The following is a 23,731-nucleotide window of genomic DNA, read 5'->3' as shown; positions in this document are numbered from 1 at the left end:
TGGGAGAACCATCCATCGTTCACACCGCGAAAATCAGAAGACTGCGGTAGGCTGGACACGTAGCCAGAATGTCGGACAGTAATCCGACGTTTCCGACATCCGACATCATGAAAATGGTCCTCGACAGCGATCCGACGGGAACAAGAAAGCGAGGTGCACAGCGGATGGATCGATCAGGTGGAGGACGATTTGTGGACCCTTCGCAGACTGCGTGGTTGGCAACATGCAGCCATAGACCGAGCTGAATGGAGAAGACTTTTATGTACAGCCTTAGTCTGGTAATAAATAAATAAATTTTCCACTTTCCGGCAGAAGACAAGATTGGATGTGATTCCATCTTTCAATTCGGGTATTTGTTCGCTTTAAGGCACAGAAAGGCATGATTTTTTCTTTCAATGGATGCATTTGTCTGGCAGAAAGCAAAAGAAGATGTGGTTGCTTCCAGTACTGTAATTTCTCATTTTCAATGAGAGATGTCACACGATGTTTACATATCTGTCCCTTTCAATATCTATAGAAACGCGAAGGATGAATGGCATGCCCCAAAAAACTCAAAAAATATTTGTTCCGTGACAGGACATGAAAGTGTGCAATATCTGCTTTATTTTTGTGTTTATTACCACTTTCAACTCGGTGAATTAAAGGAGTATGATTAATTTATCGACTAGTCACTATTCTTCGCATATATCTATTAAAATAACTTAGAAATTTTAATTTTAAAATAAAGCACAACATCCTTTCATGACTGCCTTTCATGCGAAATTGATCAAAGTACCCACGATTCTTTCATTTGGTCGCCTGAAATAGAAAAAGGCGCTTTGCTCTCTGTCTTATGACGATCACGACCTTTTCCAGTACTGGTTGCTTCATTCAATTCAGGCATTTGCTCCGTTTTGGGCAAGGGGAGATATGATCCCTTCTTTGAGAGATGCATTTACCCGGCAAAAGGCTAGCGAGGATATGACTCATTCTTTCAATACTGCCATTTCCTGGCTTAAGGCAAAGGGAGATATGATCCCTTCTTTCGAGGAATGCATTTGCTCGGCAAAAAGCAAGAGAGAATATGACTCCTTTTTTCAATTCAGCCATTTGCATTTGCCCGGTAGAAGGCAAGAGAGGATAAGATTTCTTTTCTACGTTTATTCCAGGTATTTGCTTAGTGCACGGAAAGGGAAGATATGATCCCTTCTTTGAAAGTAATTGCCCGACTGATGCTGAGGTAGGATATGAAGCATATTGTGCCAATGGTGAATATGATCGACAAATAGAAGTAATGTCCTCATGTATGAGCGAATGAGATTCTTTTTCAAAAACTATTTTTCAGAACGCATGAGTGAATAGGATTTCTTTGTTTGATAAAATTGGGGTCTCCACCAGTTAACCTTGTGTGCAAAGGCGTCGGATTGCCAATCCGGAGATAGCTAGTTCGATTCTCGATCCGGTCCAGAATGTTTTCGGGTGGGAAACATTCTTGACTCCCTGGGCATAGTGTATCCGTTGTACTTGCCGCACAAGATAAATATCCACGCAATGGTGGGCATAGAAACGCTTTCAATCAATTACTGAGGAAATGTTGGAAAACTAAGCTGGAGAAGTTCCTGTTGGAATGAAGAGCCATTGAAAAAGAAGAAGAACTATTATGCCAAACGACCATTATGGCAAACGACTTTATGCCAAACGGGGTACAATCCCCGCAGCTTCGCACTTGGATAAAAAAAATGATAAATTTGTTATTATGGCTTGTTCTGATCAGGGCTCACAATAATCATCGTCGCAGCACAAAATACTACAATAGCCACCAGTTGTATTGTCTTCATTGCTACTCGACACATCGTCGATGACGCGCACGACGCGCACGACTGCGCGACTATCTTCGTGGTAAGAAAGCGACCCGAAGAAAACGAATAGGTCATCATACGACGAGAATGACTACTGTCAGCCCTGGTTATGATTCGGCACAGTTTTTGCTTTTCTTTTATCGTTGATCGTTATATATTGAGAGCGATTTTTGCAAGCCCTGCGGAGAACACAACGTGCCAACACATCATCTGTTCATCGACTTCAAAGCCGCATATGATGTAATAAATCGGGATCAGATGAGATAGCCAAAATGTCGGACCGTAATCCGGTGAAAATGGTTCTCGACAGCGATCCGACGAGCACAAGGCGAGGTGTACGCGAGCGTGGTGGATGTGGTGGATATCTTCAGTATTCAGAGACAAGAGATTGAGTTTAACCCAAATTCACATTGTCATGTATGTAGGGATTATTCGAAACAAGTAAATACTCGATGATTCGATACCTAGTGCTTTTGAAATTGTTACTTTGATATACGATACCAATTAGGTATCGAATTTAAGTACTCGAATCAATCGAGTACCCGATTTGAGGGGGAACTTTTCGGAATTCAGTGTTGTTCCCAGGGCACCATTATCAAAACTAAAGCAACGACTAGCCGTCATCTTTTTATTCTACGCTTGCTGCGATACAGCAAAACTAAAATAAAAAGAAAACAGTTATACATGGTTAAACGTTGCTTCTTTGTTGAGATTGATGCCTCTGAAAATGCAAGGATAATTTTTGTTTGGATCCTCGAACCTTAATAGAAACATTTGTATTGTAAAAAGCCTTCTAAATTTTAGTATTTAATTTGAATAAAAAATATCAAATATTCAATAAATTGCATATTATTCGGCAACTCGGCCGTACAAAAATCTTTTTTTTTGTGAAATATCTTTACTGTGTATATGCACAGTACATGTTTCAAAATGGACAAATTAATATGACGTTTGTGAAAAAGAATTCACTTGTCTTGCAGGGACTCGAACCCTAAACATCATACTCTCTAGATATGCGTGATAACCCATGCACAACAAGACCTCTTAAAGGTCCCATTTATGGAAAAGCCATCAGAATCCGAGTACCAATAAGCCTTTTTTATTGCAAATTGAATATCTTTCGGATGCATGATTTGCCTTTTCGTCACATGTGCTTTACTGTTTACTGTTTACTGTTTACTATACTTGACTGTGGATATGCAACATGGCAATTTAAATGTGCAGAATTTACACAAACAGAATGCTGGAAAGAACTTGAAAAGAAAAAATAAAGTATTATAACACATAAGTATAAAATTGAGTATCTCGTGTAGAAAAATTGCTGCACCACACCATGCGTCTCCATTTGTTTTAAGCAAATATGTATAACTAGTTTATTTGTGGACGCAGTAGCGCCCGTGGCAAGTGTTTTTTTTTTCAATCAAAACTTCAACGTCTGTTGTCTGTGATTTTTTTTCATCAAATGCTGTGTCTGGTTGTCTAAGGTTGTCACTGGTTTTGTTTTCTGCATCTGATAGTAAAAAAGAATTGAATTGTGAAATATTTTATTTTTTGTGAGAATTTCCCCCTATTATATATAGTATATGATAAAAATTTTCACAACCCGCCTACTCTGGTACCTGTGAGTACATTTTTGCTGCTGTTATCATGTCACATTTCTGTACCGGACGAGGGACAGAGTGTAGATACATGCAATTTTTCAAGGCTAGAGACCCGCGCAATGGATACGGTTTCTCATGGAAAAGATCGAAAATAATTACACCCATTTGAAAAAAGTTTCCTAGAGTTCTTTGTTCTCCCAATGTAGCTTCTGCTTTTAGAAGTATCTTTTCTTGATATTGGCCGCCTAAAGGATTATTCATTAATTACATAACGCATAAATGGACCATTTTTGACTCCGTCCCCGCTAAATCACTTTTTTTGTATAAAGGATCGGTATTTTTTTAAAAAGCCATCGCGTTTCTCGCAACCCCCTTTTCCTCCAAATGTTACGTGATTTATGGATGTTCCCTAATTATTAGTATCTCGTTTTTATTTTGCGGTCCCAGTTCAAACTAACCAAAATTATAAAAAGCGTACTTGATGAGCTCCAATGACTGTCTAATTAAGAGGAATGCACACCAAAAATGAGCCAATAAATCATCATCGCTAATCCCAAAATGCACGTGGATGGCTCCACCGAAACACACCGTTTACCGAACATAACTTCAGTTTTCTCGGCCGAAGCTGCGGCGATCTTCCACTGACTCAGTCGCCATCCCTACATCCAGGCCATCCAGCTGGCTCTGAACAAAAACATCACCCTGATGTGGGTTCCCGGCCATTCCAGCATTAAAGGGAACGAAAGTGCCGACGTCCTGGCAAACATCTCTGCCGAGCAGTTCCGAACGACGACGCCAAAAAATGGATCCAGCAGCAAATTGCTGCAGCATGGGCAGGTGAATGCCCGAGCAGCACAAGTCAGACAAAAATGGTTACCGCAACTTGATTGTGACTGAATCCGGTCACATATGAGTTGCAACAACCTATATGAAACATGTGTGCTGCTAGGGTGGCGAATCCAAAGAAACTTTTGCAGAATAGTGAAGAACTCTACCCTCCCCACCATGGACCTGCCGAACCGCCGGGAACAGGTGGCGCTTTCCCGCCTTCGAACCGGTTATACAAATATAACCCACAACCTTGGCTCCTCCGATTGCAATGGTACCGGCACAACTGCAGTACAACTGCAGAATAACGATCAACCATATTTTGAACCACTGCCCACTACATATATAAGTTTCCAAGGGCAACATACGACATCGCCAACGCCACTGCTGCTCTGCAAAATGACCGTGCCGGCGAGCAGCAGCTGATCTGTTTCCTAAACGATTGCCGCCTCTTCAATGCGGTATAACACCCCAACTTGATGAGAGACCCCCGCAACGTTTCTTTACAACCCGAAGGATGAACGATCTACAAAAACCCCACCGAAACGATACCTACACTAGCAACCCAAACGGACTCTCCACGGACTACGAAAATAATTTTGAAAAATCTATTTGAACTTATATTGTTGGGTGAAATGTAGATCTTTAACTACTCCTTCTCTCTCTCCGGAGGTGAGCCAGCCAAGGACTAAAAGCCTCCTTAATAAAGATATAATAGATCGTACAAAAGATAGTGGTAGTAGATCGTGACATGTTCTCTGTCATGCATTATTAATTTGTGTTTCATGACGGTCAAAACCTGTAACACGTAACCATCAACAGATTTACAGTTCATGACAGTACAGTTTGATTCACTGCGCTGTGTCAACCGCGTAAAAAGCATTTGATAATCAAATAGAAAAAATAAGTAGAGCAACTACCTAAAACGTTATCAATATTCATTGATTGCAATCCATGATTTTTTCGACATTTTTGGTTTACCCTCGACTTCTTCTCTTCTTATTGGCATTACATCCCCACACTGGAACAGAGCAACCTCGCAGCTTATTGTTCATTGAGCACTTCCACAGTTATTAACTGCGAGGTTTCTAAGCCAGGTTACCATTTTTGCATTCGTATATCATGAGGCTATAGCACGATGATACTTTTATGCCCAGAGAAGTCGAAACAATTTCCAATCCGAAAATTGCCTAGACCGGCACCGGGAATCGAACCCAGCCACCCTCAGCATGATCTTGCTTTGTAGCCGCGTGCCCTACCGCACGGCTAAGGAGGGCCCCACCTACCGTCGACTAGTGTAGCTATTTTTCGGATAATTCGTGTATTCTATAAAATAATTTCTATCATGTGCGTGCATTGATGCCTGATGATGTAGTTGTGATTCTTTTTCCGCGGTATAAAAGCTGTACGTGATTTGTTGGTTATTAGAAGTTTTCCTCACTCATAACACTCATAGGTATACCAGCAAAAGATATTTTAGTTACTAGATAAAGATTGTCGCTGTCGTCGCTGTCCGGAACATCTTTTGCTGGCGAGGATAGGGGAGCTAAATGTCAAAGAAGGAAAATCTATACGATTTGACAGCTTGGTACCCAACATGTTCCGGACAGCAAAACAAAGGGAACCGAAGCGACAATCTTTATCTAGTAACTAAAATATATTTTATACCAGCTGACAATTAACGACAATAAAACCATTTGCTCGAAAAACATATATTTCAGTTTTAATTTTCAAATTGCATTCATGCTTTTCGAAACATCCTGTATCATGGGATGGTAACGTATAATTTTATTATACAATAGATGAAAATCTAATGTCTATGGTTGAAACAATTTCAGTTCTTTCCAATGTTCCGCGTTTTGCGGTTTTTGATTTGTTTCCTCTGATAATGCTCTTTTCGGTAGATTGAAGCTGCTGCTATTGATTGTATTCATATTTGCTGTTGATTGAAGAACTAACTAATTTTACTCTAACACGTCCGCCTTCGTCTCAGCCCTGTCGCTCAAAAACAACTGACAGCATTGAAGTAACACTTCCAGTATCGACCCTTTTTGGTTTTATCCTCAGTGCCCCTCGTATGTATGTCCATCTAAAAAAACAATAATGAACAACGCACCAACCGAGCACCATTTACCGGCTTGACCACACCAATAGAAATTTCGATTTCTTTAGTTTTTTACCATTTCGTCCAGAAGTTCCTTACGACCCTCGAACTCATCAAGATCATCGGGTATAACGTTGGCTTCTACCGAATCATTGGCTTCTGCCTCTGGAATCAATCAAACTTTGGCTCAAGTGTTCGTATAATGACATAAACATTAGCTTGCTCAATTTACCCTCATAATACGACTTCATCAGTTGCTCCGTCTTGCTGGGCTGCTGTTGGTTTTGACGCAGCTTGACCATCCCATTTGTGACCGGGCGCCCACCGTACTTTGAATCACGGTAAACTTTATTGATGGGCCGGCCGTTGTCGCCCTCACCTCCATCCCGTTCTAGTGCATGGTGCAGCGCCACCATCAGCCGGTCCAGGAGCATCGCTGCCCGCTTAGGAACCACCATCTGCGAAAGAAAATGATAGTTTAATCCTTGCAACTTCTTGAAACTTCACTGTTGCTAAAATAATGAGCTGCCGCAGTTGAGTGATTAGTTGTAAGTAGAAACAACTAAAGTAACATTCTATACTACCTCGGAAAATAGTTCAATGTTCGACCATTCCATAATGTTCAAGTTATAAAAAGTATTTCCTAACAATCTGATATCAAATCTTATACACTAATTGAACAAACCTCTACCCGAACAGGAAAACAAAACCTCTACCAAAAACGATTTAGGGGAAGGGGGGGGCAATATGCCCTAGCTAAGCAAACACTGCCTTATTGTCTTATTTGTAACGCTATTCATGGGTATTTTTAAATTATGCATCAGTTAAACAAGATAGCTAGTTGATGCCATTCAAAAATTGTCAAAAATCTCAATCATATTGATAATATTCACATTTCGAAAAAATTGTGATATTCTGTTGCTGGAAAACTCATGAGGCATTACTCCTTTTAGCTGGCAGCTCCTAGGGAACAAAGCACCACGCGTCGGCAAATCAACATTCTGGTATGTATAGTGCGTGGAGACGCAAGTACATTGTAGATTAATGCCACTAGGGCGTTTCGCCTCGCCAAAATGTTAGATGTTTCTTGAAAATGTGGAAATTTTCGGTTTTTCCGACCTTCCCATACACTATTTTGAAACTTTTTGCGCCTAACCTACATAATTTCAGATCTAGTTTTGTTACGGACATCTTAATGACGGTAAATATGAGGGAAACCACAAAAGAAATCGCTCTCAATAGATAACGAACAATGATAAAAAAGAGGCAAAAACCACTTCGAATCATAACAAGCCATGAAAACAAAACTATCGCACTAGTATACAAGTTGGAAAAAAACTGATTCGGATAGGCGGCCCCCGCTTTGTTCTCGCTCATTTCATGTTGGAGACCATATTTTTTCACACAGCTGTGTAAAACAAGTTTAAATGCATCATCAGAACTGGTGCCCCAGCAATTGGGTCTTATTGAAAGAAATGTATCATCGGTTGTAGCCCCCCGAATTAGTTCATTATTGTAACAGCTACCGAAAAATGTCTCTCACGGTATGCTACGGATTGCGCAATCTAAGCTGATTACGTAACCCGTTTTAGGCCCTATTTACAGCAGCAATACATATTTTCACTTCACGGGAAATGTCATACTGAAATGTCACAGACGTTCCAAGGTTAAAAAAACAGCTTCCAACACATCGAAATCAAGCACAACCTCAGCTCAGCACCAACACCACTGGGACACCTCTATCTCTACGCGCAATCATGTACTTTGCATTGGTTAGTTTTTCTAATTACTTGAATTACATCAGCTTAGTAAAATATGGGGTTTAGATGAAGCGTTAATGGTTAAGCCTATCCTCGTTATCTGCCTGTTCAGAAGGACAAAAGCATAGGGCACTGCACGGACTGTTTTGTCTCTTTCTCGCTGCAAAGAAATTAGAAAACAACAAGGCCAGTAAACGTCACAATTTATGAGGAACGAAAGAGAAAGAGATGTTTCCGTGCAGTGCCCTATACACTACTAGAAATTCTAGAATAAGAGATCGGCGAAGACGCCATCTTGTTTCCAATCGAACCGTCAAAAGCGGTTCCAATTCGACTTGTTTACATTTTTCACCTACAAGAAGCAAGCAATAAGCTCAAGTGCTGCCAATATTATTTTCACGATATCATGCATTTTCATACGTTGCCATTTCAACAGTTTTTCACTCCGCCGGTCTCTGGTTATAGGGTTGCTATACACTACTACCCTACGATCGAGTTCAAAAAGGTCAAAGTCGTCCGCTAAGCCCCGTGCGTCCGTGTGGTGACAGTGCCGTTCCTCTGCACGCCAGATCTCCTAATCGCACCTTCAAGTACAAAGTTGAACAATAAATTTGAAAGTACATCACCCTGCTTCAATCTATCTAAGGTCACAAACGAGGTTGACACTTTGTCTGCAATCCGAATAATTGATTTCGTACCATCAAGCGTTGCACGTATCAGTTCAATCAGTTTCGCCAGAAAACCATGTACCGACATTATCTGCCACAGCTCATTTCTTTTTGTGGGCTTCTTGGCCTTGCGGTTAGCGTGCCTAGCCGCATGTGCTATGGAGCGTGGGTTCGAAACTTTCCGTGATACGGAAAATTCTTCACTGATCCACTGTTATGTGTCCTGTCCGTTGTTTCCTGCTAGGTGTTAAGTGTTCAGTCTGTACGAGCTATCAGGCCATCCAACCAGCCGGTAGGCAAGTCTTCATCATTCCATATTTTCTGATAATGCAGCTGCTGACTTCAAGTTTGAGAAGCTCGACCGAGACTCGTCGTTCCCAGCAACTTTGCTGCTTTTCAGCTCCTTTAGAGCCTTCTTTACCTCATCCAGCGTTGGTCACAGCTTGACCGTCGCGTCGGCAACTATGTTCATCCTGCAATTTAGTACACCTTCGTTTTCACCATTCAACAAATCTTCGAAATGTTCATTCCACCTGGCTTCCACCATAGTGTTGTCTGTCAGCTAATTCTCCGTCATTGCACATGGCGGGCACTCGCACAGTCTTATGCCGCGCGCCATTGATAGTTGCGTAAAACCTTCGCATATCGTTTCTATCCATGTTCTCCTGCGCTTCTGCTATCACAACACCTTAGTGTTGCTGTTTCTTTTTGCGGTGAATTCGTTTCTATTCTGTACTTGCTACACTGTACCGTTCTCTATTTCAGCGGGTACGAGCCACTAGCAATAACATTATCGTGGCCAATTCACATGAAACTGAGTGGTCAATTCATGGCACTCATCCTAGCTAAGCGTGATTTTTTTTCAAAACCTTCAATTGTAGACTCTAAGCACTCTAAATGATTATCGTGCTCATTCTCATGGACCTAAATGGCCGATGGAAGTCCTTCGGGATGGACGTACTCCTAACAAGAAATAATACACAAATTTATGATAAAAGTTGTGCAATTGTTAAGCGAAAGTTCAAGAAACAAACCATATCGAATAACCAAGCTAAAACTTTGAATACTTAAATTTAATTTCAAAAAAACTATTATAAAACTTTTTTTCTTCTTTTTTATTTTGATAATTAAGAGCTTTTCAAAAGATATAGGGGGAATGACGGCTTTGGCAGGTTTTGTTCTATTATTGGCAGGGGGGTTTTTTATGACTGACTAGGCTCAAATTTGGCCTAAACATTCTTTGCATATCAAAGAATATTGTGGCCAAGTTTCATAAAATTTGCCGTCTTCCCCCCTACCAGATTTTTCAAAAGGTGCTCGTAATCTTAATTGGTTATATTTACGGTGCTGGAGTTGAATAAACTAGTTGTAAAAACTAGTTGCAGAAAGGTGATTCTTTCAGCACGAGTTGTACGTTTATCCAACGAGGCTTGCCAAGTTAATAAATAAATCCTACGAGTGCTGAATAAATCGCGTTTTGCAACGAGTTGCACATGCTATTTTTTGCAATGACAAAGAATGAGCTTTAATATGATAAATCTATACCAAAATGGTATCCAGCTTTTTACGCTAGCCATAACCTGAAAAGGGAGTGATTCAAACATGACAGATGCTGTGTACAGAAGTTTGTAGGAGCATCGCAGTAGACTTTGATTTTGGATTGTTTTGTTATCTGTCATAAATTTTCACTAATGGGAATGTTGACAAATCACGGTAACGTAATTTGGGGCTACAACTATTATAGGTACATATATTTTTTTCCATTTTAGCGAGTCTGGCGTTACGAGATAGGAAAATTGTACGAATTAGATGTTCGCAATGATTTACTTTGGTGCGGCAGGAACCCAAGTCTTTTGTGCTCTACGGTTCCTTAATTTAATCGGCAAGGACTATGTTCTTTGCTGTCAATGATTGTGATGAATTTTTCATTATTTGGAAGCCTACGAATGGAGGTTTTATATCACTCCAACTCTCCATGAATCTTCGTCAGTGCATCTGCTGGATCAATCAGTGCGTCAATGAAGATAGTTATATATTATAGGCCTATATTAGCCATACGAACAGTCCCTCAAATATATGTATCATTGACTCTAAACTACTCGTGAATATTGCGCTCCACCGTAATGCTCTGGTGATAATTTCGAAAAGTCTGAATCTGATATAAGGGAGAGTCTTTGGCTCTTTCGATTGACACCACGAAGATATCGAGTGGACCACACTAATTTTACGAATACTTTGTCCTACTTCATCAAAAGTCATATTCCCAAATAAAGTTCTCGAACCCCTGAATTCATTGAAATACAGAACGTTGTGAGGGATATTCAGAATGTCTGAAGCATCGTGCTCTTTTCATATGCTTCGAATGTGAACGAATAAAATTTGAATTCCGTCGTACGGTTGTGTCTCACATATTTCGTCCCACATTAGGCGTAGGATTGAAGCTTTCTCGAAGGACCATTTCCACCGAACCTAAAATGATTAGAAAATTTAAGGTATAGAAAAAAAATGAATTGAGAGGAACAGTTTGATAATTGAATGTTGGATCTTTTAAGCGATAATGGAAACAAAACAAACATTTTTCATCATAGTACAGCATACTTTGATCTATGCTAGGCAAATTTATAGTGGACAACGCTAATGTCAAAAGGGGTGATTCAAAAATTATAGCTGGACAGGATAAAAAGCTGGATAATTTTATTTACTTTACATGATCAGCTTGCCAAAATATCATGCTGCTGCAGAAAACAAGCTTATTCCATGTTACCATAAAGCAAGAAACTTAGTAGAAAAAATTGTCGTCGTCTATATTCAAAGATTAAAGTGGTAACTGAAAGATCCGGAACTAGACCTGTGCGCCGCCGCGCCACGCCGTAGCCGTCGGCACTTAATTCACGCCAATGATTGGCCAACACAAAAATTACAGTATGCAGTGCGTTTGCATCTGCCGAACCTGTGCCGAACCAAGGCAACAATTCAGACATTAATTATATATGTATAGCTATTATACCTTTAGCAGATTTGTTTGCTTTTATCTCTGTTACTTTTATCCGCATTGACGTGTTAAATGTTAGGTCATCTAAGAACTTCTTGGCCTCGGATCAACTGTCGTAGCGATGAGCTTCTAATCTCATACGTAACTTCATGTGGAATAACCTCATTCTGGCCGCATTGGGCAGTTCATCATTTTTTCAAAGGTTTGGATGTTATGTATCTTAATTGGTCTAGTGCTTTTATACGTGGCTACAAGTCAACACTATCAATGTTGGATTTGTATTCCCAGTATGGTAGGATTTTTTCAAACTTCACTGGCATGGAGTATCATTGTGATAGCCTTGTGATATACGAATGCAAAATTGTAGCCTGGCTTCTGGAGCTATCGCACAATGGGGCATGTGACCCATTAAATTGACCATTTCCTTCACTCCTCCTTGTACTTAAATTGGCAAAATTGTTCTGAGAAAGTTCAGTTTATATTGGTAAACAATTCCTAAATAAATTTCTTGGTTTTCACGAAATAATTTCCGAAGGATTTTGAAGGAGTTTTGAAAGAAGTTCAGAAGGAATACATGAAGCAGGAATTTCTGGATTTATCCCCGTAGCAATTTCTGGATGATTTTCTGAAGGAATTACTAGATGAATTTCCGAGGGAATGGAATGTCTTACGGAATACCTGGAAAAGTTCCAGTGGAATCGTTAAAATAATTTCCGAAGGAATTTTGTAGAAATTTTTAAAAGTATGTATGTTTGTATGTATGTAGTTATCCACCATCCTGGCTTGAGTCTTGCTCTGCTTACGGCTCCACCCAATAGTACAGGAAAGAAGCTTTCAATGCACTGCTGTATGAAGGGCAAAAAACAAAGGTGACGGACCCGTAAGCAAAGCCCGCGGGATAGAAAGAATCTCCTCCGGAAAGCATTCCCGTGAAAAACAAAAAAACAGGTGTACTAATAAATAGATTCTCGATGGCTTCTTTGAGGAAAGAAAACAGAATCACCGTCTTCGACCAGAGGTCGCACAGACTGAACACTTAACATCTAGCATGAGACAACGGACAGAACATTTACACAACACCCAGTCAACAAGTGGAGAACTTTTCGCTTTACGAAAAGTTTTCTCCTTACCGGGCGGGAATCGAACCCACACTCCACAGCACGTGCGTCTAGACGATTGACGTCGCTAACCGCACGGTCATGAAGCTCACAAAGGGCGAAGGGCGTATGGCCAGATTTTTTTTGAATATTTCAAAGAGGCTGTCTATATACTACGTGGACAGTTTAGAGAGAGGGGGTGTATGGTGAATGTCCACGGTTCATACATTTTTTTGAAAATTTATATGAACAGTTGTCCACGCTAGAGGATGGGGTATCTAAAGCTGATTAAAACCTATCGACGTGGTAAATGGACAGCCTCAAAAAGAATTTCTGAAGAAATGCCTGATGGAATTGTCAGAATTAATCTTAGAAGAATTTTTGAAGGAATTTCGAAAATAACTTTTTAAGAGATTTCCTAAGGTCATAAAAAGTTCGAAAGCAATTCCTGGGGGAAATTTCAAAGATAAAGCTGCTTCCATTTGTGGAGGTTTTTTGAAGGAATCCCTAGAGAAATTGCAGATCGAATTCCTGACGGAATTTTTTAAGGCGGACTTGAATGAGTTTCCTTGCTAACATCTGATAACAATGTTAGTCTTGAAATACGAAGGCGCATCATCTGTGGAAGTCGGGCCTACTACGGGCTCCAGAAGAAACTGCGGTCAAAAAAGATTCGCCACCGCACCAAATGTGTCATGTGTCATGTATATACTCGGAGTATTCGAGAAACGGGTGCTTAGGACCATCTTTGGCGGGTTTAGGGTCATTTGGCCGAATGTCGTTTGGCCGAATGCCATTTGGCCGAAAGGGTCATTTGGCCGAACGCCATTTGGCCGAATGCCGTTTGGCCGAATAGTTGAAATAATAAGGAAGAATGAAGAAAGAAGAAGGAAGAAGGGTGAAGGAAGAAGGCAGAAAGAAGAAGCAAGAAAGAAAAAGTAAGAAGAAGAGAGAAGGTAGAAGGAAGAAAGAAGAAGGCAGAAGGAAAAAAGAAGAAGGCAGAAGAAAACAGGAAGAAGGAAGAAGGAAGAGGAAAAAAGGAAGAAGGAAGAAGGAAGAAAGAAGAAAGAAGAAGGAAGAAGAAAGATGGAAGATGGAAGATGGCAGAAGGAAGAAAGAAGAAGGAAGAAGGAAGAAGGAAGAAGGAAGAAGGAAGAAGGAAGAAGGAAGAAGGAAGAAGGAAGAATGAAGAAGGAAGAAGGAATGAAGAAGGAAGAAAGAAGGAAGAAGAAAGAAAGAAGGAAGAAAAAGGAAGAACGAAGAAGGAAGAAGGAAGAAGGAAGAAGGAATGAGGTAAAAAAAGAAAGAAGAAAGAAGAAAGAAAGAAGAAAGAAGAAGGAAGAACGAAGAAAGGAGAAGGAAGAAGGAAGAAGGAAAGAAGAAGGAAAAAGGAAGAATGAAGAAGGAAGAACGAAGAAGGAAGAAGGAAAAAAGGAAGAGTGAAGAGGGAAGAAGGAAAAAAGAAGAAGGAAGAAGGAAGAAGGAAGACGGAAGCAGGAAGAAGGAAAACGGAAGAAGGAAGAAGGAAGAAGAAAGAAGAAAGAAGAAAGAAGGAAGAAGGAAGAAGGATGAAGGAAGAAGGAAGCAGGAATAAGGAAGAAGGAAGAAAGAAGAAGGCAGAAGGAAGAAGGGAGAGAGAAGAAAGAAGAAGAAAAAAGGAAGAATGAAGAAGGAAAAAGGCAGAAGGAAGAAGAAAGAAGGAAGAAGGAAGAAAGAAGAAGGAGGAAGGAAGAAGGAAGAAGGAAGAAGGAAAAAGGAAGAAGGAAAAAGAAAAAAAGGAAGAAGGAACAAGGAAGAAGGAAGAAAGAAGAAGGAAGAAGGAAGAAGGAAGAAGGAAGAAGAAAGAAGGAAGAAGGAACGAGGGAAAAAAAAGAAGGAAAACAGAAAGAAAGTAGAATGAAGAAGGAAGAAGGAAAAAGGGAGAAGGAAGAAGGGAGAAGGAAGAAGGAATGAGGGAAAAAAAGGAAGTAGGAAGAAGAAAGAAAGATAAAAGAATAAGGAAGAAGAAAGAAGAACGAAGAAAGAAGAAAGAAGGAAGAAGATAGAAGGAAGAAGGAAAGAAGAAGAAAAAAAGGAGAAAGAAGGAAGAAGGAATATGAAAAAAGGAAGAAGGAATATGAAAAAAGGAAGAAGGAAGAAGGAAGAAGGTAGAAAGAAGAAAGAAGGAGGTAGGAAGAAAGACCACTCGTAAACTGAGGTCAATTTTTTCAACTATTCGGCCAAACGACCCGTTCGGCCAAACGGCATTCGGCCAAATGGCCTGACACCCTTTGGCGGTGTGCAAGAAGACGGTGTGTGGCGGCGAAGAATGAACCACGAGCTCGCACAGCTCTACGGCGAACCCAGTATCCAGAAGGTAGCTAAAGGTACCATGGGCAGGGCATGTTGCAAGAATGCTGGACAGCAACCCTGCAAAGATGGTGCTCGCTTCCGATTCGACAGGTACGAGACGGGCGGCGTGGAGCGCAGCGAGCGAGGTGAGCAGACCAGGTGCAAAACGACTTGGCGAGCGTGGGGCGCATTCGAGGATGGAGAGATGCGGCCTCGAACCGTGTATTGGAGCGTCAAATTGTTGATTCAGTGTTATCTGTTTAGATGTAAACTAAATAAATGAAATGAAATGAAATGAAATGAGAACGAGTTTCTTGATGAGTTACCGAATTAATTGCTGAGTATATTTCCTATCACGTATCAGAACGTCGGCTCAGGAGGCACGTTCCTCTCAATTCGGAAGATTTGTGTCACCGCCTTCACTGGCCTTTCTCATCATTTACCTGACGGAAAAGGAAGTGAAAAGGGAAAAGGAAGAGGAAGTGAAATTGGAAAAGAGAATGGAACAGGTTTCTGGAGAAGGAGGATACAATCAATAATACATACACACGATGCATTTTGTAAAACGCAATGGAACGCGAAGCATAAAATATATTGGATAAGTCACACAATGCAAATGCATATGATATACCATTTATAGGAAAGCCAATTATGTAGACTCACACGCATTCAGCTAGGAACTAAAGAGAGGTGTCACAAAAACACTGAGGACGTAACAATGGACGAACGTCAAAGACGAAACAAAGAATGCACTGTGAAAAACGCATAATGCGAATCCATATAGGTGACAGTTTGTTGAAAAACTAAGTAAAACACATATTCATAACCCCACAATCACGTTGAGATTGAACAAGAGTAGCCAAAGCCGAACGTCAAAGACGAGACACAGAGTATACTGTGAAAAACGCAAATTGTTGATTCAGTGTTATCTGTTTAGATGTAAAATAAATAAATGAAATGAGAATGAGTTTCTTGATGAGTTACCGAATTAATTCCTGAGTATATTTCCTAGGGAATTATTTAAGGTATTAATGAAAAAAAAACTGTATACATTTTTGAAGGAACTTCTGCTGTAAATTTCCACGGAATTCTTAAGGACATAGTTGGAAGAGTACCACGATGGCCGTCAATATGGCACCGGACCTTCTACGGGTCGTTACCACACCTCCCGCACTCCTCTCCCACCAACATTCGAATGCATCGAACAGCATCGAACAAAAGTATAATATTCAAATTACTAACCTGCTCACAGCATATTTATTTACTTCCCGTGATAATTAACATGTTTCTTCAAAGAGTCCTATGCATTTCGGTTCGAATTATAGAATAAATCAGCAGCTTCGTGCCAATTTAATAGCCGTTCGCGATTTGGTGGGCTTATCACTGCACTTCACTTCCTCTCAAGGGGCATTGAAAAAATCAAGTTTTCACACACTTCTCCGCACATGAGCAACCCGAAATGTTGATGGAATGCCAATTAAACATCACTTTTTGAAATCAGTCACTTGTTGGAAGCGAAAACTTAATATAAACTGCTATTTTTGATCGAAAAAACCGACTAAAAACTAATCGCGGAGCGAATGTAAACACCGGCAGCGGCAGCAGCAAACTAATATTTAGGGTGGCTCAAAAATTATTTTGCTCCGCCACGCTCAGTCGAATATGTTTCATATTCTGGGTGTCTTCCGATGGTTTGGGCTGGTTTTAATAGGGGCTTACAGTGCACAGGTCGTTTCAGGTTTGTATGACAGTTGATATGACGAGGTTTAATTTTACATTATTCTGATTGTGGCGCTTCGTCACTGGGCCATGGCGAGGGGGGAAACCATATGATTGGATGAAATATTCAAGAGCTTTGACTCCATAGACAATGCATATTGAATTGTCGTACCGATAGTTGAGAGTCGATTTTATTCGAGATTACCAATCCTTAGCATGATAATTAGGCTTCTCAGAAAGCATCAGTAAAACGTGTAATTCAACAAAATAGCCAGAATTTGTCTGTGATATCTATCGCACCAGGAGCAGATACTTTATACAAAAAGTGTGACATGGGAGTGAGCGGGGTATAAAATGCTATTTTTTGCGTTACGTAATCAATGGATCTTTCCCAAGGTGCGGTTTCCATTCAGCTATGTGGGTTCTCTTTTCGCCAGCGTTTGGAAGAGAAGCACTGTAGTCAGTGTAATGAAAGGTTTAGTTTCCCATACTAGCTTTCATACATACTTGAACCGGCTTGTGCACAATCAGTTTTTGTTCAAATTGGCTTTTGGAATACACTCGGAGCATGGGACGGAATCGATTGAGCGTGGTGGAGCTGGGTCGTTTTTTGAACCACCCTACTAATATTCTTTGCTTTTTTAAAAAAAACTACACCAATACTACTACTGTATATGACAGTTTTCATTGTACCAATACTTTCAAAGCTTTGTTTTGGTACTCAACCCACCTTCACCTTAAGTATGTCCGAATAGCCGCAATCTCGATAAGTTGAGAGTTTTCCTAGTCATGTAGTCTACAGTCAAAACTGAGTTTGTTTCACTACTGTCTGTATTTTCGGAAACATTCTTGGAGAAATATAGAAACTTTGATTTATATTCCAATAGCTATTTGTTTGGAAAATCCATTAAAAATTCCTTCGTAAGTTCCTTTCAGAATTCCTTCGGATATTCCTTCAGAAATTCATTTAAAAATTCTGTTCGAAAATCTTTTCAGGTTCTCTTTCGGCAATCCAAACTGTCATTGAGTTTGGGACTTGAGATCACTTCCACAGTTATTAACTGCGAGGTTTCTAAGCCAGGTTACCATTTTTGAATTCGTATATCATGAGGCTAGCACGATGATACTTTTTAAGCCCAGGGAAGTCGAGACAATTTCTAGTCCGAAAATTGTCTAGATCAGCACTGGGAATCGAACCCAGCCACCCTCAGCATGGTCTTGTTTTGTAGCCGCGCGTTTTACCGCTCTCATAAGAAACTCTTTTCGGTACTCAAAGCTTCATTATCCGTTCAATTACATCAATTACACCTCCCGGGAGGTCAACGGATATGGTAGGATAGTTTTGAGATATTCTGGGCAATCCAAACCGTCCTTGAGTTCCGGACATGAGATCTACAGCTGCTTAGAAACTCTTTTCGATACTCAAAGCTGCAATATCCGTTCAATTATATTCATTGCTCCTCTCGGGAGGTCAATCGATATCGTAAAATAATTTTAAGATATTCTGGGCAATCCAAACTATCCTTGAGTTCGGGACTTGAGATCTACAGCTGCTTAGAAGCTCTTTTCGGTAACCAAAGCTTCAATATTCGTTCAATTATATCCATTATACCTCTCGGGAGGTCAACGGATATGGTAAGATAGTTATGAGATATTCTGGACAATCCAAACTATCTTTGAGATCGGGATTTGAGATCTACAGCTGCAAAAAAAAACATCTCTTGAAATGTTGGTGCTGGTATAATCAGCGCTGTAGTAATCACATACACATAGCAACTTTGAGAAAATTTAAAATGTTGGTGCCGATATATTGGAGCTATGATTGACGGAAACCCAAAGTAACCATTAGAAATATAAAGCTATATAAACCAGACTCTATAAGCCAGTATAAAGCATGTTTGCACTGTGACAGCGTTACAGTCACACGTACGGATTTTTCAAATGCTTACGGTTAACTGTAAAATGTACTGCTGTGCCTGTAGATCGCATGTTCTGAACTCAAAGACGGTTTTGATGACCCAGGATATCCCAAAATCATCTAAGCATGTCCCTTGATTTTCAGGAATGTATTATGGATATGGATGAATACATATCCGAACTTAATGAACTTAATCCTAAAATTAAAAAAAACGCATAGATAAATATAATTTAAATATAACTTAAAGCGACGAAAAAAGCTAAAGCGGTGGCTGTAGATCGCAAGTTCTGAACTCAAAGACGGTTAAGATAACCCAGGATGTCCCAAAACCAACTTATCATGTCTCCTGGTCACAAGAGAAAAGCTAGTGTCGTAGCTGTAGATCGCAAGTTTGGAACTCAAGAACAGTTTGGATGACCCAGGATATCCCAAAACCATCTAATAATGTCTCCTGATCTTCATGAATATGTTCTGAATATGGTTGAATACATACATAAGCTTCTAGTGGCGAAAAAATCTAGTTTCGTGGCTGTAGATTGCAAGATCTATACTCAAGGACAGTTTGGATGACCCAGGGTATCCCAAAACCATCTGACCATGTCTTTTGATCTTTAGGAATACATTATGGACTTGGTTGAATACATATCCAAGCTTAGAGTAACGGAAAAAGCTCACATTGTAACTGTAGATCGCAAGTTCCAGACTCAAGGACAGTTTGGATGATCTGGTACATCCCGAAACAAAATTTTTCAACTTGCTTTGTCAGTTCTCCATTATGAATCACGAAAACAAATGGAACATATCAAATGTAGTGCGTAATACCGCTTAGAAAAAATTGGGTCTAAAAGGGTTGAGAAATTTCCAGAGGAATGTCCGAAGGAATTCCTATTCGAAATTCAGAAAGAATTCTTGCAGAAAGTTGTACACATATTCCAGAGGGAGTTTTCGAAAAAATACCAAAAATATCTTCCAAGAATATTCCCGAAGAATTTTTTTGAGGAATTACTTGAAGAATTCTTATTAGAAATCCTAAATAAAAATTCTTGCAGGAATTTCCAAAAAAAAATCCTAAATCAAATTCCGAAGGTTTTCTCCTAAAGAGATTTCCGAATGTATTCCTAAAACAGTGTCCGTAGGAATTCCTATAGATTTTCTTGAAAGATATTTCATGGGAATTTTCGAAGGAAGTGCTAAGACAAGTTTTCAAATTCCCAATTCCCAAAGACTCCGTAAAGGAATTTCCGAAGCAATTCCTAAATCATTTATAAGGAAATTCCTGAAGGAATTTTTGAAGAAATTTCAGAACGAATTTCCGAAGAAATACCCTAATAAATTTACAAGGGAATTCTTAGAGAAAGTTGTAAGGGAAATTCTGAATAAATTCTTAGAATTCCTTTTTCGAATTTTCTGAGGAATATCTAGAGGAATTTCCAAACGAATTTTTTGATTGATATCCGAATTATTTTCTAATGAACTTATATGCTGTGATGCGGCAATGTCCTGGTGGAGGATGTATTGTAAACTTTTGCTGTGGAGATACAAGCTATGGCTATTAGGATGTTCAGTCCATCAGTCTGGCTGTAGCTAGCAATTGTACAAAAAAGCCTGAAATTCATAAAAAGCATTATATGCCTTGCCACGTAATTTTTTCCCCTGCTCAAAGTTCTTCACGCAGCCGAACATGGCTTATGGCGTGGTGCCGCCGTTCTCAGTGTAAAAATAGCCTTACGCCGCCGCCGTTCACAAATACTCCGGTCCACAGGTCTATCCGTCTAAAAGTTGACAATTCATGAAATTTTTCATTCTTAGATTTGATACCATTTTCTAGGTAAAGTTTGTAAACCAAGTTACTATTTTTGCATTCGTATAACATCCCGCGTAGAAGCCATGAACAGAATAACAAAAAGATAAAGATAAAGAGATAAAAGAACAGACAACAATATCAAAAATTTGCACCGCATTATCATTTAAATATCAAGATATGCAATGGATAAGAACAAACTAATGGCACTTGATACTGATCACTGATTACAAATAGCATAACTTAATCTCCTCATGAATTTTAGTACGAAATACTGATATTGTCGTCTGATCTTTTTTCTCTTACATCTATCATGTCCATATCTCATTTTACTATCTTATCAACATTTGTTATTATTGAGCTATTTTCGTCTGCTTCTAACACGATGATACTTTAATGCCCACAGACCGGGAATCGAACTCAGCTACCCTCGGCATGGTCGTTTTTTGCAGCCTCGCATCTAACCGTTATGCTAAAAGGGAGTAACAGTAGTGAACTGCAAAATTCTCTTTTTAGAATTGATGCTCTATAAAGTAATAGAAAAACTAGTAAGATGTTATTCAGATGTATTATGAAGAGTATGTTCATGTCTAGTTTTAGCAATTGCATTTTCAATCTAAGCTATATGAAAAAGATATAAATTAAATTGTAAGCATGAGAAATTCCGCATAGTGTACCTTCTAGCCAACAAAATATTATCTGAGCGATGTAAAACATTATCAATATTCGTTTGATCTCTAGAATGATTGCACCGTGCTTCGTGATTTATAACAACTGAAGACCACAAACATATTTTAAATATTTACATCCTTACCGGATAATCATCATACTGCACTTCCAGATATCTGGGTGTTTCCGCTGTTTTAGCATGCACCGAATCAGAGCTCCTCTTCTCACTCATAGGTCTTCCGAACACCAGACTTGAATCCAACAGCACCATCATCCAAAATGTTATTTGAAGGGTAACGCGCTGCATAATTAATCCACGGAGATCCAACCGTACGCCAAAAAGATCGTAAACAAGATTCACTTCCTGTGGTTATTAGCACCAATTGTATCCGCCAAGTTCGCTGAAACTCATTCACTGAACAGTAACCACGCTGATCCTGCCTAATGCGGCATTTAGCAGTTTAAATTATGCACTACTCCATTCATCACTAGCTCAGACCACCGACTAGCTGCCGGTCACGGAAGATCACCTGTAGCCGATAAAGTATCCTTGTCAAGAACTAGAATTACAAATGTGCACAAACCGGGACACCTTTTGCTTCTTTGGAGACCGGTGGATGGTGACACCGAATCGGTCAATCTCAGAATGCTCGTTCGAGCACGTTGTCGGTGGCAGTCTAAACTGTCTCGCAGGCGTTCCATGCTCTTTTATAGAGTGTGCTGGAAAATCTGATGCTTGGCGAAAGAAAAACTGCAAACACCATGGGCAGCAACGATGTTGTTCTTCGCCTACCACACACTGGCAGTCACTTTCACTAGCATTACTAGGGGGAGAGGAAGCAGATTGATGGAATGTTCGATGCGTTCGATTGTATTTGGAAAATAGAACAATGACCTTTGGATGATAATTAATTGCTTATATCAAGTTTTTATTTTAAATAAAATTAAAATCTTAACAAATTGTGCTCTGAACAAAAGATAATCCCAACATAACTAAAAATACCATGACGGAGGGAATACACCTTGGTCCATGAATTACGTACAGTTTAGAATGCAGTAACGAACCATTTTCCAGATACTTGTAAACATTATAGCAAAGGGAGGGGCTGATTTTGTGTGCAATCTTCTTCTTCTTCTTCTTCTTCTTCTTCTTCTTCTTCTTCTTCTTGGCATCACATCCCCCACTGTGACATTGCCGCCTGGCTGCTTAAACGAGGATACTTTTATGCCCAGGGAAGTCGAGACAATTTCCAAACCGAAAATTGCACCGGGAGTTGAACTCAGCCACCTTCAGCAAGATCTTGCTTGATAGCCGCACATCTTACCATTAATAGGCTAAGGAGGGCCAGTGTAACGTAAACACAGATTTGCTCAGCTCGTCATACTCTTCCGACTTATCCTACTCACCCTGCCAGTTCTACTCCAATTATGGATCATATCGTCATTGTCTTAAGTTTGTTATTGATCTGTTAACCCTCTACAACCCAAATTTTTGTTTTCGCTCAAAATCACTATTTTGCTTTCTAAAATCGATCTAAACACGGTTTGGGCATTGACAAATTTTAATTCTAGATTTTATCGAATTCACAGTTTAGTTTTTCAATTTTTGACGTAAACTACGTCTAAGGGGAAGACTCTGATACAGGGTGTAAAACGGAAATTTCCAAATTCGAGACCGTCACGAAATTAGGATAGATTTTAAACGCTAATAGCTCCTTTATCTTTCAATGGATTTTCGAGATTTTATTATCAATCGAATCGGCAACTCTCCAGCAATTTTTTAAGCCTATTGGAACTATTGATTATCAACGTAAAAACATTTAAAATTCCAAATCTTTACCAACCCAGTAAAGTTTCACAGTTTCGTAACGGCCGCCGTCTGCGGTTGGTTCTTGCGCTCTACTTTTGTGCGGTGATTCGCACAAAAAGTACAAAATAGAACCAGAGCAATGATCGCGGTCGGAGCAAAAAAGTAGTGTTTATGAAAAAGTGCTACAGATGCTGGACATGTTCATGTAAGAAAGAGGTGAATACTAAAATTGATTATCAACTTTAAACAAGATTACAATCTAACTTTTTTGACGGAAATTCAGTAAAATTTCTGTGGGATAGAAAGAGAGAGCAATGCAATTTTACTCAGTCACTGAGTAGGTGAAAGTAAGCGTGTATCCTACTATTTAGGCAGCATCCCTTTAAAATAACACTTCAAAAGCATTTAATCGTCATTTAATAGGCAATTAACTATGAAATGCATTAATCACTCTAAGTCGAATAACAATCGGAGAAAGGCATCATCACCACTGTGGAATAAGTAATTTGGGGTTTTTAAATGAAAATGTTAAATTGTCATATCCAACCATTTTCATATATAGTGAGTTAGGCCAATTTTGTTCGAAACATAAATG

The 23,731-nt window shown here is 39.6% G+C and overlaps 1 protein-coding gene across 3 annotated transcripts; it reads right to left on the bottom strand.

Moving 5' to 3' along the window:
- Positions 1-5,965: 5,965 nt before the first annotated feature.
- On the bottom strand, positions 5,966-21,995 carry LOC134216534 (uncharacterized). Of its 3 annotated transcripts, XM_062695401.1 has the most exons (5): positions 21,919-21,995; positions 21,472-21,856; positions 6,604-6,829; positions 6,448-6,536; positions 5,966-6,356 (listed from the first exon to the last, which is right to left on the bottom strand). In XM_062695401.1, the coding sequence occupies exons 2-5, from the start codon at positions 21,631-21,633 to the stop codon at positions 6,270-6,272; spliced, it is 564 nt and encodes a 187-aa protein (XP_062551385.1). In that variant the 5' UTR covers positions 21,634-21,856; positions 21,919-21,995; the 3' UTR covers positions 5,966-6,269. The 3 variants fall into 3 exon arrangements, with proteins under 3 accessions (XP_062551385.1, XP_062551386.1, XP_062551384.1); XM_062695402.1 differs by having other exon boundaries at positions 6,416-6,536; positions 21,472-21,993; XM_062695400.1 differs by having other exon boundaries at positions 21,472-21,993.
- Between the last annotated feature and the right edge of the window lie 1,736 nt (positions 21,996-23,731).

The sequence above is a fragment of the Armigeres subalbatus genome, chromosome 2 (genome assembly GCF_024139115.2).
Source record: "Armigeres subalbatus isolate Guangzhou_Male chromosome 2, GZ_Asu_2, whole genome shotgun sequence".
Taxonomy (NCBI): domain Eukaryota; kingdom Metazoa; phylum Arthropoda; class Insecta; order Diptera; family Culicidae; genus Armigeres; species Armigeres subalbatus.
This window is presented reverse-complemented; position numbering and strand designations above follow the sequence as displayed.